Here is a 15,613-nt window from a genome sequence, read left to right as displayed (position 1 = left end):
GCTGACTGCAGAGGGGTTGGACTAGAAGACCTTTAACAGTCCCTTCCAACCCAAACTATTCTATGATATCTCATGTCATGGAACAAAAGCAACAGAGTAGCCCTGTGGCAGTGCTGGTGATGAACGAATACTGCTGAGGGGTAATTTTATACAGCCTACCAGCTGCATTTAAAGTCCTGTTTGGTCCTTCAAGGTTCACAACCCTGAAATAAAAGCTTGATTGTATCTTAAAGCCAAGCCAAGGTGCAGCAGCCCTGGGGATGAGCACAGCACGATTTCTGGTGCTGCAAAGGCCAACATCTAGACCAGCAGCTATTTGCCAATGCTCAGATCAAGCCAGCTTTGACAGCAAGAACAAGACAGCAAGAACATGAGCAATCTGGCTGGCTGTGGGCCCCAGGTATCTGCAGGTATGTCCATGATCTATGGTGCAGGTAAGGATGGAATGAAAGGAAAATGTCTGGGATGAGCAGGATTAGCTGACAAACTTTCAGCTGCTAATTCTCCTTGTGCTAGAAAGGGAAGAGCTGTGAAGCACATTTGCATGACAGCTCAGGAAAATCCACTATTCATCACCGAAGGTGCAAAGAAGAAAACAAAGGCCAGGTTTAGCATCTGCAAGTGGGGTGTAAATCAACCACTGACTCATTCTATCTTCTTCAGTGTCCAAGCTGACATGAAGGTAAAGACTCTCAGCAGCAGAATAACGACTACAGGACTAGTTGTGACCTCCAGCTGGATAGAAGATGAGGCTTACTTACAGGTTTCATCTTCTGGATCCATCACTCCTCACTGCCAGCTGCTGAAGCCTGAGTTACAGGATTCAGTGGTACTGTACATTAAAGATGACATTCGCAGAAGTGGGAGAAAAAACCCCTGGCATTTTATTCCTCTACTAACTTCCTGCTGTTCAGGCTCTCTCAGCCTGCCCTTGCAAGTAGAAACAACCTGCAGCTGTGATTTCTCACCCTGGCACCACGTTGGTAATTGCTTCTAATATTGCTTGGACTTTGCTCAGAGCCCAGCTGAGCTTTTCCATCTTGCTCCAAACACGCCTTACATCAAGGTGAGCGATTGAAGGAGCAAGTTGGTCTTGTACCACCAGAGCCAAACTTCTGAGTTTCACTGAAGGCTTTGGAATTTAGAAAGGCAAATCAGAGGAATTTGTCAACCTAGAGGAACGTGCACACTGGAGAGGAGAGTGCAGTACAAGCCACTCTCAAAATCAGAGAGCAAACTGCTGATAAATGAAGAGAGAGACCAGAAATGGCACAATGCAAAGGAAAAGCTGTGGCACAGAGAGGCACAGACAAAGCGAGGCAGCAGCAGGACGGTACTACAAGAAGGACAGGATTCAGCACACCACTTCACATGGAGAAGGAGGGATGTGACTAGGGGTGGAGGACACTGGAGTGGGTAACATGATGTGATTGGCAGTGAACAAACAAGGTGATGTGCCACTTCTCCGTGGCAGTGGGAGGACCAACCATGGATGTTACATGACAATTGGGATGACACAGAGCTGAGGCAGGGGAAATGGAGCTCGTGGAGGTGTGTGTTATGGAGAGAGTTCATTGTCAGACTTGGAGAAGTCTCTGTGACTGGTGACTGTTGATGTCTTTGGGATCAACAAGCCATGACAGAAGCTGCTTGCGGAGTCTCCTCTGAAGACTTTCAAAACCTGCCTGGCTGCATTTACTGTGCAAGCTGATCTAGGAGTACAGGTTGTCCAGGGTGGTGGTGGAAACCCCATCCCTGAAAGTTTTTAAGGCCAGGCTGGACGTGGCTCTGGGTAACCTGATCTAGTGGAGGGTGTCCCTGCCCATCGCAGGGGGGCTGGAGCTAGAGCATCCCTGACAACTCTGTGACTCTGTGAGTACCTGTGTCAGCAAAGGGGTTGGATTAGATGATCACCAGAGGCTACTTCCAACCCCTGCCATTCTCTGATTCTTGCAGGGGGGTTGGACTAGATGATCTCCAAAAGTCCCCTCCAACCCTTGCCAATCTCTGATTCTCCTCTGCTTCTGTGATTCTATGCTCAGGGAAGCTGTGGAGCCTAGGCCAGCACTGCTGCCTTTTTGCATCTCCAGCCTCATCTCTGCACCAGGAACTTCACAACAACAACAACCCTCTTTGAAACAACAGTAAGGCTGAAATATGAAGTGGTGCTAATGAAGATTGTCTTGGTGTCCTTACTTCACCCCCTGCCTGAGGCAACATATGGTCTGCGAAAGCTGCCACTAGACTCAGCTTTGGCAATGGAAATCCATGTGACCAGCAATGCTCACAGGCAGAGCAGCACGGTGAATTAGAGGCTCCAAAAGGAGATTTGTGAGGCTTTTTTGTCTTAGCCTCTTTCCAAACTGCAGCTTAAATGGATATCTCCACAGCCCTGCTTGCTTCTGGCTGCTTTATCTGAGTTTCATAGTAGTAAATGAGAGGCAGCATGGTGACAACTAAACTTATTTCCACTGCTGCCTCCCAGTTCAAAAGCCTCCCTCCAGCATGCCTGCAGATGTTGGTCAGCTTTTACCGCATGGCAGGGTTAAGCTCTTCTTATCTGGGCTGTACACAGGGCTGTGCTGGTGAGGGATGCTGCTCCAGGGCCAAGAAGTGACTGGTCGAGTGTTTTATAACATGCTGGCTGCTTATGCCATGGGCATGGCTTAGTGGTCATGGTGTTGGGTTGATGGTTAGATTCTTAGAGGTCTTTCCCAACCTTAAAGATTCAGTGATTCTATGACTTGTAATGTGGCTTCCTGGATGTGTGCTAAGGAGATTCAGCCCTGACGAGGAAACTGCCTGGAAGGGTTTCTTAAATTCCCTCCGTGCTTACCACATGTAGCTTTCACAGACAGAAATGCCCTTGAAAAAAATATCTTCTGGATAATTTATTCTGGGGGTTACTTGGAAGTGTGGGTGGAGAGGCAGCACTTCTTAGCCCAGACATTGAACATGGGAAAAATGATTTCAGCTTCAATTTCAGCCCCTTTCCTAAGCCAGGCTGTCAGCCGTCGTGGCTATGCCTGTGTTGATAAATCAATCATTATTTTTGGCTCTGAGGTGGAGTGGATGATCACAGCTTACATCTGCACAGCTTCCATGATCAAAACTGGGCTGGGAACAGCTGCATGAGCAAAGGTGGTCATCAAGACCCCCTTCCCAGCCCTCTCCATGGCTGGAAGGAATATAGCCTGGGGCAGCTTGAAAAGCTGTGTCATGCCCTGTATTTGTCCAAAAACACCCCACAACCCTCCTGTATTTATTATAATTCTGAATCCCTCCCCAGAAATTTTTGCTTTTTCTTCTATGCTAGGCTTAAATTTCCCCAGCTTGGTAAAGTTTAACAAACTATACCTGCTCTGGCAAGGGTTGGGGGGGTGGTGTGGACTGGATGATCTTTTGAGAGGTCCCTTCCAACCCCTGACGTTCTGTGATATCCCAACAGCACCAAGTCTGACTAAAGTGTGGCCTCTCCATAGCCTGTGCTGCTGCAGGAGGAGGCAGGTGGGCTCCTATCCTGAGGGCTTCCTGAGTGTCACATAGAAAAGACCCCACGGGGATGCTGGCTGTGTATTGACAGCTCTGGAGCCGTGGCCATTTAGATCCCCACATGTTCACACACGATCGCTTTCAGAAAGCTCTGGAAACAAGGTAGAAAGGACTTACAGCAGTGAGGCAGGCAGGGTTAGAGTCCCCAGGGGGTAGTTAATAAGACAGTTTGGTTCTGGACAGAACAGACAGAAAAGAAAAAGAAAGCAAGTAGGTTGGAAAGAACTGTTTTAATCCATTCTTATTTTAAGTGATGAATTTAATGTCTCAGGAAGGAGTCCTCCAAAGGTTATTACCCATTCAGATCATGTTACCACTGCTAGCACAGGGAAACTAATAACCAAAAGGAAAAGATAAGCCACCAGCAGAAAAAGCTATAGAAAGGAAGGAAGCAAACAAACCAACCTTTTACAGTCCTAGCACAGTGGAACTAGCATTAAACAAACCAAACATTTCTACTCAGGAGAGAAATCATCTCTCATCCTTTGCCTACCTTGAGTAGAGCTAGGGATAAATCATGTTATTGGGAAAGAGGAATAAAGCTGCATTCCTTCCCCCCCCCTCCCCCCCACTTTGTTTGATTTCAAGAGAGAATTTCTCCTGTGGAAATCATTAACAAGTGAAAAAGCAAACAATATTTAGTGTTGCTTCTGTTGCTCTTGCTTATGTTGCTCAGGTTTCACCAAAGCTCTTTGCCTCACCCTTCTCTCTTGTTCCCATTTAGCACTGATGCTAGATGGGAGATTCAGACTAAAGTCTGGAGAAGGGAAGGCTCCAGGGAGACCTTATGGTGGCCTTCCAGTACTTAAAGGGCAAAAAAGATGGGGACAATCTTTTTAGCAGAGCCTGTTTTGACAGAACAAGGGGTGACGACTTCAAACCAAAAGGAGGAGATTTAGACTAGATAGAGGAAGGAACTGCTTACAATGAGGGCGATGAAACACTTGAGCAGGTTGCCCAGAGGTGGTAGATGCCCCATCCCTGGAAATATTCCAGGCCAAGCAGCAATGGGCTCTGAGCAACCTGATCTAGTTGAAGATGTCCCTGCTGACTGCAGGGGGTAGTGGACTAGATGACCTCTAAAGATTCCTTCCATCCTAAACCATTCTGTGATTTTATGATTCTACAAAAGCCCTTTGATTCTGACAAGCCCATCCCTTCTTGTTAGCTTTCCCTCTCTGATGCTGACCTGTTCAGCACCAGCTTTCCTCCTTGGCTCTGCTGGGGATGGTCCTTTCACGCTGCTGTCCCCAGAAATGAGCCTGACCTCCAGCCCAGGTCTGTTGTGCAACCTCTATGGTTTAGTCCCTTGCTAGTTACAGAAATGTTCATGCAGCTCTTATGTTGTTAGCTAGATAATGCTAATCTGTTTTATTATGAGGAATAGTTATAAATCCTAAGATAAACAAGTCAGATAGTGGCTCAATGAATCAGCACTTCGTAGGCTACACTTGAATTTGCTTGTAAGCAGCTCTGGGCAAGTTAGAAATCACAAGGATATTAATACTCTGTATGCAAATACACTAACCTCCCTCCCACACACATGTATGTAAATATGTGTGTATATATATTTATATATGAACTAGACTTCATATCTGCAGTAGGAATATAAACTACATAACCATTCAAAAGCTCCACTGAAACAAAAGTCACCAAGAGGTGCTTCAAGCAAGTCTACAAGTCATTAATCCACCCTGCCATGAGTGCAGAAACAAGGTGTTTGGTGGTAAGAAGGTCACTTGTCCTGGCTGGAAAGCAACAGGTGAAGGGGAAACAGAATGGAGACCTGCAGGAGGGTGGCAGGTACATCCCCAAGCACAACCTGCTTCCTCCAAGAGCATCGTCACTGAGCTGCTGTCCCTGCCTTTGTGCCAAGTGTGCTAAGTGGAACATGTGTGGTCAGTATAAATCATAAGTAACCCAAGGCACCTACAGAGCCTCAGCTTGTTTGTGGTTTTGTTTACAGCACTCAACCCATGCGCCATGAAGCATGTCCTGTAGAGCATCACCTTGCCTAGGACAAGCTAAACTCATTGTGTGAACAGCCACAATCTTCCTTATTGAAGCACATGACAGGACCACCCAAAGATCATAATGACCACAGTGATAAAGGGTTGGACTTGATGATCTATGAGATCTCTTCCAACCTTGGTGATACTGTGATACAACTGAGTAAAAGCTGCAAGGGAAAAGCAGATCTTAGCTCTAAAGCTCAGAACTCAAAAAACTAGGCAAAAAGTACTAAGATTTCACAAAGAGGAGCAACTTTCTGCCAGGATGATGGTCAGTGAGTTTTTGCTAAACAGCACTGACCCAAATCTCTCCATGCATCAAACTCAGGGCCCAACACTGGTTGATTTTGCCGACAGCAGTTTGTGGTGGTGTGGGATGACATCCAGTGATGTGAGATGACATCCCTTTGCTGCTACTTGAAATCTGCTGAGGCATTTAGAAGATGCAGGAGGAAATCAAGAGCTTTTAGGGATGCCCTGGGGCCAAAGCTGAGCAGAACCGGTGAGAATACAACACGCTCTCTAGTAAGGACTGATAAGGCACCCCCAGTATTTCAAACTAAGGACAAAGTCCAAGGATAGCTAGAAAGAGTCAGAGAAATGAGGCTGTTTCCCCACTCACCCCCTCTGAGCTTTGTGCACAAAGCCCATTTTCATTCGCTGCTATTTAGAATGTCCACGTGGTCTCCTTTTCACCTGTACAAACTTCTCTGCTTATATCTGTTCATACTGCACAGTGCAAATCCACCCTTAGTTCTGCATCCTCTGAGGCAAAAGTATCACATCCTCTGAGCAGCACCTACCGAAAAGGAACTGTCCATTGAGAACCGCTCCTCTAGAGTAAGGCAAACTGCAGACCAAAAGTCTCAGCTCTTGGGTCCCCACACATCCTCCAAGCCAAATGTTGAGTTAAAATAGGGGTTGAACCATCCCTTGAGGATATCTGAGGCAGAAGTGGTGAAAATCAGCCCAGTGAGGACAAGGTGGAATGTCCTACGGCAAGGAGGATGCCTTCTTGGAGGCAAGGAGGGTGCTGCCCTGTGGCCTGGGCCCATCAAAACATCGGGATGATAAAGGGGCAGCATGGGGAGAAGAGGATGCCATGGTAGTGCCCCTGCCATGCAGAGCAGCACTGACCAGCAACATTGGGCATAATTTGTAATAATACTGCTGGCCAGAATTCAGCTTCTCCAGGCCTCCTCAGGGCAACGCCCTCATCTGCACAAAGCTTCAGCAGAAAGAGGAGGCTGAGATAGTGCTAACTGAAAGCTTCTCTCAGTCACCACACCCTCATGTTTGTTGCGTGCTCTAGCACACTGCTGTACCTGAGGCTGACCCCCAGTACTTGTTGAGACAGATGATGACAGCAAAATATCAACAGTGAGATCTTGAACCCCAGAGAGGTAAGTGCTTACCTTAGCTGACTACATTTTTTGGTTCTCAGTCTTATTTTTGTGAGGCAGCAACAGTCAGTACCAATCACCACTCCATTTAATCACATTCACAGACCCAAGCCAAACTCTAACCAGACACATCCAGAAAAGTCACCCTAGAGACCCTGAAGTGCTGCTTCAGGGGATTGTAGAGACTACTTTTCACATCAGCTTGTTAAGACCCACAGCCACCTTTCCATCCATCCATCATAAAAGAGAAATTTGCTCAACCCTGAAGTCCCTGGAGCATGTGTAACATGTGGTGTGTGTTGTGACAGAACCCCCTCATCCCAGTCATTCAGGGGACAACCACTTTTATCCTGTAAGAGGGCATCTTTATCCTCTAAAGGATAAAGCTCTTCTGATGCTTTCAAGCCTGATAAGCTGTCAGGATAGAAACTCAATCCTTTAATGAGTTCTTCAGTGACTAATCCAGTCATTTCCTGACTGGCACTCGCTGGTGGTACCATGACAGGACTAGGATGGTCATTGGGAATACTCAGTAGGGCTGCAAGAGACCTCGTAATGCATTTGTTCAGAGAAGGGTGCATTTAGCTATAGGAGGAAGAACAAACAAACTCGTTACCTCTATGGACCCTGGATCTACTTTGACAATTTCTCCTGTGCTGTTGTCATTGCTAAGATTTGGTGGGCTGTGTGAAGGTAGCCTCCTCTCTTCCTTTAAGGCATGCTCCAAAAGTTTCTTATTCAAGATCCTGGCAGCATTTTCTGTGAGCGTGTACCCTGGAGGAGCGGATAAGTCCTGCCTGATGCTTGTCACCTCAGTCCCTTCTTCCTTTTGCGCCTCTGTCCCCAAGCGGAGGGGACTGGGTGATCTGCCGCGGGCATTTGTACAGGGCTCCTGCAAGGGGCTCAGTTCTGGTCTGGGTTCTGCTGACCTGGACCGGCTGCCAGACCTGGGACACTTTTGGAAGGTGTCGTGAAAGATGGGGCTAGGGCTATGGTCGATGATGTTGAACAAACTGGAGAGGCCATCGTTGATGGTGGTGTGGACAGGGCTCTCCCTCGTAGTAGTTGACCTAGCCCAGGCGGACTCACTGAATCCCTTCTGAGGCGTGCCGGGCAGAGCCCGGTTATTCGGCTGCTCTGACTTGGGAAGGGCTTTCCTCTGCAGCTTGGGAGAGCCATACTTGGGGGAGCAGCAGGTGCGCTCAAACTTAGCCTGCACCTTCTCGATGACCGGCGGCACCTGCCTGCTCCTCAGGCTTCGGGACGGCGAAGAGACAGGCGTGGACCCCCCCTTGGGCGTCAGACACTTGTGTGGGCTGCTGGTGATGCTGCGCAGGGTCTCTGTCTGCAGGCCGACGCTGATGGTCTGGGTGGTCTGTGTGCCGGTGGTTCTCATGCCGTTGGTCTGACAGGCGGAGTCCTTGAACTGCGGCTCTGCCGAGTTGGAGCGTATGGCGTTGCGCACGGAGAAAGCCACCTCCTTCATGTCGTCACTCATGTTTTTGGACATCTCCAGGCTGTGCAAGGGCGAGGCAAAGCCTACGGTAGTGCAAAGGGGCCGCTCGATGGGACGCAGACCGCCCTCCAGAAAGTCCTTGTGGTGTTTGGCCAGCTCACACGACCACCTCCCGAACACGTCCGCGGAAGGACCTTTTGCCTCGGCGCCGTTCCCCATGGCTTTGGTCACAGAGAAGAGGAAATCCGGCTCCACCTGGCTCTTCCCTTCGCTGCCACTGAGCACCGAGTTATCAAACCTGCGGACAACCGGGGGGCTGTGGAAGACCCGAACTCCCATCTTCTCTGTTACGCTGTGACTCCTCGTCGGCTGCTTCTGGCAGTGCTCCGGGCTGGTCACAGTGTTAGTCGTCATGGTGACACTGGTGGTGAGGTACCACGAGGATGCCTGAAAGGGGTCTGAGGGAGGCTCGTTGCCAGCTTTCCCCATTTCTGTCCTTTCCGCCCAGCCTTCTGCAGGCTTCTCAGTGGCCCCACCGTGATTCCTTGGGTTACTGTAATCCCAGTTTTTGTTGAACTCTTCGATGTACTTCAGGTCGTCAGGAGACAGGGGAGGGGTAATGTCATCTTTGCTGCTCGATAAAGGCAAGTTTTTTTCTGGCAGAAATGGGGAAATATCCATCAGGCGCTGAAATTCCGACATGGAGGAAACAGACATCGCCCTGGAGAGGGGAACACAAATCAGTCACCACACGGGCTTGGAAATTCTTCTTTTCAGCAACAAACTCACTCAGGAAACCCAACTTTCACTACCTGCTTATATATATATGAATATATAAACCCACTTCAGTTCTCTCTTTGGCTAAAGTTCCCTTTTGCTACAGGATCTGGTTTGAAGTGACCTCAAGGACCATCTGGTCCGATCCTTGGGACTAACCTTTAAAGCAGCTGTGCAACACAGGCGTTCCTGGTGTGTCATTAACAGCACCACATGGTTTATTAATGGCTCTTAATTTACTGTCCTCACATAGATGAGGAAAATGCCTGAACTAGGGAGGTGTAGGATGCATTTCAGAAGTGCATCATTTCCAGGGAATGAGTGCTTGTGACAATCCAAGCAGGACTCGTGGCCTTTCTGTATTCCACCAGCTGGTACAAGCAACAGGCATCCAACTGAGTTGTCCTGCTGCTCCATTTTAAGTAGAAGTCAAACTCCTTTCTGAAGGAGATTACTCAAGCATCAAGTGTGCTTAAGGGGAGACTTTCTTCCTCTACAACTACCTGAAAGGAGGCTGTAGAAAGGTGGAAGTTGACCTTGCCTTCTAAGTGATAGTACAAGAGAAAATAGCCTCAAGTTGCACCAGAGAAGACTTATGTTGGACATTAGGAACCATTTCATTCTTGAAAGGGTTGTCAGGGCCTGGAACAGGCTGCTCACGACCATATAATCTAGCAAAGGTTGCACAGGAATGCATCCAGATGGGTCTTGAAATTCTCCAGAGAAGGAGACACCACAACCTCTCTGGGCAGCCTGTTTAGTGGTGGACTTGGCAGTGTGGGGTTAAAAGGTGGATTTGATGATCTTAAAGTATTTTCCAACCCAAAGGATTCTATGATTGTATGTCAGGTCATAGAATCAAGCAGGTTGGAAGAGACCTCCAAGATCATCCAGTCCAACCTAGCACCCAGCCCTATCCCATCAACTAGACCATGGCACTAAGTGCCTCAGCCAGGCTTTCCTTGAACACCTCCAGGGATGGCAACTCCACCACCTCCCTGGGCAGCCCATTCCAATGCCAATCACTCTCTCTGCCAACAACTTCCTCCTAACATCCAGCCTAGACCTCCTCCGGCACAACTCAGGACTGTGTCTCCTTGTTCTGTTGCTGATTGCCTGGGAGAAGAGACCAACCCCCATCTGGCTACAACCTCCCTTCAGGTAGTTGTAGACAGCAGTGAGGTGCCCCCTGAGCCTCCTCTTCTCCAGGTCCTCAGCACCAGCTGTCTGAACTACTTGACAGAGTAGGCAAAGCCTTCAGCACAAGCTGCAGCTTCAGGCACTTTCATAAGGTCTGAGCTTTGTGCACCACAGCTGAACATGGCCCACATCCATCAGATCAGAACAGAAGCATACTGAGACAAAATAATCCCTGGATAAATGCTGTGGTTCATAGGTGGCTTAGGAGGAACCAGGGCTATGCCATGGGTCTCTAGCTTGGACTCCAGAGACCCCTGTAAGTTTTACTCACCTTTGAAGGTTTCCTTTGTGTGTTTCTTCCTCCTGAAGAAAAAGAGAAACACAGAAGGGAAGTTACCTCTGAGCATGCTGGTGGCAATAGCTTGTGGTCATATTGTCACTCACTTCTCATCAGCTGCACCAGGTGTGTTTATCGCTATAAAAGGGCTGATTTTCCTTCTGAAAGAACCTTAAATCCCTCTGTACACAGGCAGCAGAACAGGCAATCCCAACCAGGACAACAACTGCACAGGGCAAGCCCACATGTCAAATCTACAACAGCTCTGAACTTTCATAGTCCTCTGCAATCGCAACTGGAGGCTGCCAATGGACTTTTTTCCACGTGTTTTTCCATGTGTACAGTATCTTGGCTTGGATCATATAGCTGTGGGTGAATTTATTCTGTGGTGATAACCTGCCTTATGCCAGAGACCTGTCTGTGCTGAAATTAGAGATAGAATCATAAAATCATGGAATTGTTTTGGTTGGAAGAGACCTTTAGGGTCATTGAAGCCAAGCATTAGCCCAGCACTGCCAGCTCCTCCACTAAAGCGTGTCCCTCAGCACCACATCTACACACCTTTTAAATTCCTCCAGGAATGAAGACTCCACCAGTTCTCTGGGAAGCCTCTTCCAGGTCTTGACAATCTTTCAGGAAAGAAATTGCTCCCAGTGTCCAACCTAAATCTCCCCTGATGCAACCTGACTCTCTTTCCTCTTGACCTATCACTTCTTCCTTGGGAGAAGAAACCTACCCCCACCTCATTACAACCTCCTTTCAGGTAGTTGTAGTGAGTGAAAAGGTCCTTTGACATAAGATTGTATGATATGTTCTCTTGGCACCAACAAATGCCCCAGCTGCAGCTCATCAAACTTGCTACATGAACTCTGTGTGTAGATCATTACTTGTTCCATGAGGACAGCACCTACAGCTTGCTAACAGCATCAAGATGTTGCTACTGTGATTATTTCCCTTTGGCAATTCTCATAATGAATTGTTCCTTTAAAAGATATTTCTGAAGCAATTGCTCTGCAGTTCCTTTCTTTTCCAACTGTTTGCTTCTACTTCTAATAAATTACAGAGAATACAAAATCTAATCAGGGAAATAGAGTACTAGCAGCTATTAATTTTGTTTGTCCTCAAGAAATCAAGGTCATGACTAACACAGAAGTGGATTTCCAGTTGTGGCTATTCAAAAGGAGCACCTCCTAACTCAGCAAATACCTTTCTGGTATTTATCCAGAGTTAAGACCTGGAGTAAATCGATCCTCCTTGCATTCACTCTGGTGTAAGTCTGGAATAATGTTGGTGGCTTTGGCAGAGTTACTACAGAGAAAATCTGATCTATCTGAATGAAGCATCAGGTTGAAGATTGGATTCTAGACCCTTCATTGGAGGTGCTGGAGTGTCCCAAGAATTGCAACAAAGCTGGTGAAGGATCTCCTGAGGAGTTGTTTAGGGAACTGGGGTTGCTCAGTCTGGAGAATAGAGGAGGCTGAGGGGAGAAGACCTCCTCCCTCTCTGCAATTTCCTGAAAGGAGATTGGAGTCAGGTGGGCATCAGTCTCTTTTGCCAAGCAACACACAACAGGACAAGAGAAAATGGCCTCAAATTGCACCAAGAGAGGTTTAGTTTGGACATAAGGAAAAATCAGTTCACCAAAAGCACTGGAGGAGGCTGCCCAGTGCAGTGGTGGATTCCCCAGCTCTGGAGGGATTTAAAAGCCGTGTAGATGTGCTGCTGAGGGACATGGTGTAGTGGTGGACTTGGCAGTGCTGGGTTAATAGTTGGATTTGATTATCTCGAAGGTCTTTGGCAACCAAACCAATGCCATAACTCTGTGATTTCATGATTAACTTCTACTGCTGTTAGTACCACAAAGAAAACACAGTGAAGAAGAACCATCAGCAAGCTGCAGCTGCCTCTGTGCATCCTCAGATCAGCTATTCATTAAACTCCTATTAGTTCTGCTTGAGCAAAGCCTCTGTGGGGAAATGGCTCTGCCTAGATTGCACTAAATCATGCTCTGAAGGAAAGAAGATATCAAATACCATCAAGGACCAAACTGACCAAAGTCCCCTGCCAACACACTTGTTACTGATGACAATATCTGAAAACCAGGGAAGGAAAGAGATATCTCCCTTCTGAAATAATCAGGTTGAGCTTGAAGGGAAGACAACAGCAATCCAAATTAAACACAAAACACAGAACCTGTGTCACTGGTACTAACATTCCTCATTGAGCACTTGGATCTGTATGGAATAAAGGTTAAGAAATAATAAAGATGAGACCTGCAGTGCCAGCCATACACTTGTGGGAGGAAAACTGGAACACAGTTAGGATGCTTAAAATGTAAGGATGCTCACAGTTCTTCTCCCTCTTCATCTCTTTTCTCCCCTTCTTGAAGAAGTTGATTTCTTAGTCCTTTAGGCAACAACATCACATGTCTCAAAGAGATGCTTGGGTCAAACTTTCACAAGCATCCACGCTCCAGTCAAGCCTGAACCTGGTCCTGTAAGGAGCTTGAGAGCCAACATGTAGACAGATTCTTTTTCCAGAGTGGTCAGACTCTCAAGCCTGAACACACAAACACATCTTCTGGAGAAAAGAAGGCTGAGAGGAGGCCTTCTGGTAGGTCCCTTCCAACCCAAACCATTATAATTTCTTGAAGTGCCTCTCTACAGCAGTTACTGCCTCACTGACAAAACACAGCCCATCCTTCCTCACACACACATCTACTACCAACTGGAAGAGACTGAAGATATTCCAAACCAGCATGCTGTGCCAATTATACCCTTGGCAGAGAGGCTGGACTTGATGATCTCTGGTGGTCCCTTCCAACCTCTAAGGTTCTGTGATCTGTGGTCATCCATAACAAGAATGATCACAAGCTGAGGGAACCTTTGAGACTTTTAGGCTGGCTCCCACCTTCTTGGGTGACTGACTCTGGTCTAAGCAGGAATGAAATCTGGCCCACACCAAAATTCACTCTAAACAGTGCCTGTGGCCCAGTACCCTCTTCCTGCAGCAGAGCTGTTGCACCAGTTGACACAGGAGACAACACAACAGCCTGACAGAAGAGCTCATACCTCTGTTATTCCGGTGAGGAACTTCTCCCGCTCCAGCTGCCGGGAGCGGTGCTCATCAGACTCATCAGGGGAATCAAGAGACAGCGACTCCAGGAAGAGGTTCTCTGTGGCACTGCAGCGGTCGCTCTCCTTCAGCTTGGACAGTGACCTGTCCTCAAACTGAATGGCGTCGGAATCGGAGTAGGACCTTGAGCCCATGGCACGAGGCACGTGCAGATTGCCCTGGGCTGCGAATGGACGATGGTTGTTCTCCTTCTGGTCACAGAGAAAACTGCCTCCTCTTCGAGGGCTCACTTCCTTCTGAAGCTGGAGACAAGGCAAGTTAAAAGGAACAGGAGTTAGGGACGTAGTGCATGGCACTCTGCAGAACTCATCCTTCTGCAGGAGCCAGCGCCACGAGATCACCAGCTGGCTCCAGGGATGCCAGATTTGCCTTACTGGTCCTTCCACAAAGCAGGATGTCTTGAGGACTTTGGTGTTACTTACTCACAGGCTTTTGAGTGATAGGGTGGTGGCACTCTGGAATAGGCTGCCCAGGGAGGTTGTGGGTGTCTCTTCCCTAGGGGTGTTCAAGGCTGGGTTGGATGAGGGCCTTTAGCAGCTGAGTCTAGTTGACCTGCCTGTGGTGGGGAGGCTGGAGTAGATGATCACAGAATCAGCCAGGTTGGAAAAGACTTTCTCAAGATCATCGAGTGCAACCTACCACCCAACACCATCTAATCAACTAAACCATGGCACCAAGTGCCCCATTCAATCTCTTTTTAAACACCTCCAGGGAAAGTGACTCCACCATCTCCCTGGGCAGCCTATTCAGATTCCAGTCACTCTTTCTGTGAAGAATGTTTTCCTAACATCTAGCCTAAGCTAAGATCCACTTGGCCTGCTGCAGGAACTGTCTAACACTGTGACTCCAAGACAGGAGAGCTGTGCCATTGCCTTTTGTTTTCAGTTTGCCTTTCTGCCTAGATGCCACTACCCTGGCCCAAAGCACATTGAGATTCTAGGGCATGTTCAGAGAAGGGCAACAATGCTGGTGAAGGGTCTAGAGCAGAGGTCTTGTGAGGATTCATAGAATCAACCAGGTTGGAAGAGACCTCCAAGATCATCCAGTCCAACCTATCCCCCAGCCCTAGCCAGTCAACCAGACCATGGCACTAAATGCCTCATCCAGGCTTTTCCTGAACACCTCCAGGGATGGTGACTCCACCACCTCCCTGGGCAGCCCATTCCAATGCCAATCACTCTCTCTGTGAACAATGGTTGAGGGAACTGGGGTTGATTTGCCTGGAGAAAAGGTGGCTCAGGGGAGACCTTCTCACGCTCTACAACTCCCTGACAGGAGGATGCATTGAGGCAGGAGGTGGTCTTTTCTCCCTAGTAGCTAGTGATAGGAGGAGAGGAAATGGTCTCAAGTTGTGCCAGTAGAGGTTTAGGTTGGACACTGTGGAAAATTTCTTCCCTGAAAGAGTAGTCAGGCATTGCAGCAGGCTGCCCAGGGAGGTGGTGCAGTCACCAGTCTTAGAGGTGTTAAAAAACCGTGTAGACGTGGTACTCTGGGACGTGGTTTAGTGGGCATGGTGGTGTTGGGTTATTGATTTGATGGTTGGACTTGATGATCTTAGAGGCCTTTTCCAACCTTTTTTGGTGGGTTTAAATATTTACCTTATTTTTCCCATGAGATTAATTATTTGGAGGGGGGAAGGGAAAGGCTGTGGATTAAGTATTTGGGTTTCTTTGTGGATTTAGTTATTTGGGGCTTGCTTTTTGGTGGGTTTAAATACATATTTTTAAAAACAAAAAAGATTTGGTGGGCTTAGTTATTTGTTTTAAATATTTGCCAGCACTCTCTGAGCACAATTAGCTGT

At 47.8% G+C, this 15,613-nt stretch overlaps 1 protein-coding gene across 9 annotated transcripts in view; it reads right to left on the bottom strand.

Moving 5' to 3' along the window:
* The window catches only part of MTCL1 (microtubule crosslinking factor 1), a 136,849-nt gene that overhangs the window by 2,092 nt on the left and 119,144 nt on the right, over positions 1–15,613 (bottom strand). For 7 of the 9 annotated variants that reach the window (XM_064150192.1, XM_064150195.1, XM_064150196.1 and 4 more), the window contains 3 exons: positions 13,749–14,054; positions 10,672–10,703; positions 7,584–9,144 (listed from right to left, as the gene is read on the bottom strand). In XM_064150192.1, coding sequence (XP_064006262.1) covers positions 7,584–9,144; positions 10,672–10,703; positions 13,749–14,054 — 1,899 coding nt within the window. Of the gene's footprint in view, positions 1–3,669; positions 3,728–7,583; positions 9,145–10,671; positions 10,704–13,748; positions 14,055–15,613 lie in introns of all 9 variants that reach the window. The other 2 variants (XM_064150197.1, XM_064150200.1) reach the window with 1 other exon arrangement.

Source organism: Pogoniulus pusillus, chromosome 10 (genome assembly GCF_015220805.1).
Source record: "Pogoniulus pusillus isolate bPogPus1 chromosome 10, bPogPus1.pri, whole genome shotgun sequence".
NCBI classification, from domain to species: Eukaryota; Metazoa; Chordata; class Aves; order Piciformes; family Lybiidae; genus Pogoniulus; species Pogoniulus pusillus.
Note: the sequence above shows the minus strand (reverse complement) of the source record. Positions and strands in the feature narration are given on the sequence as shown.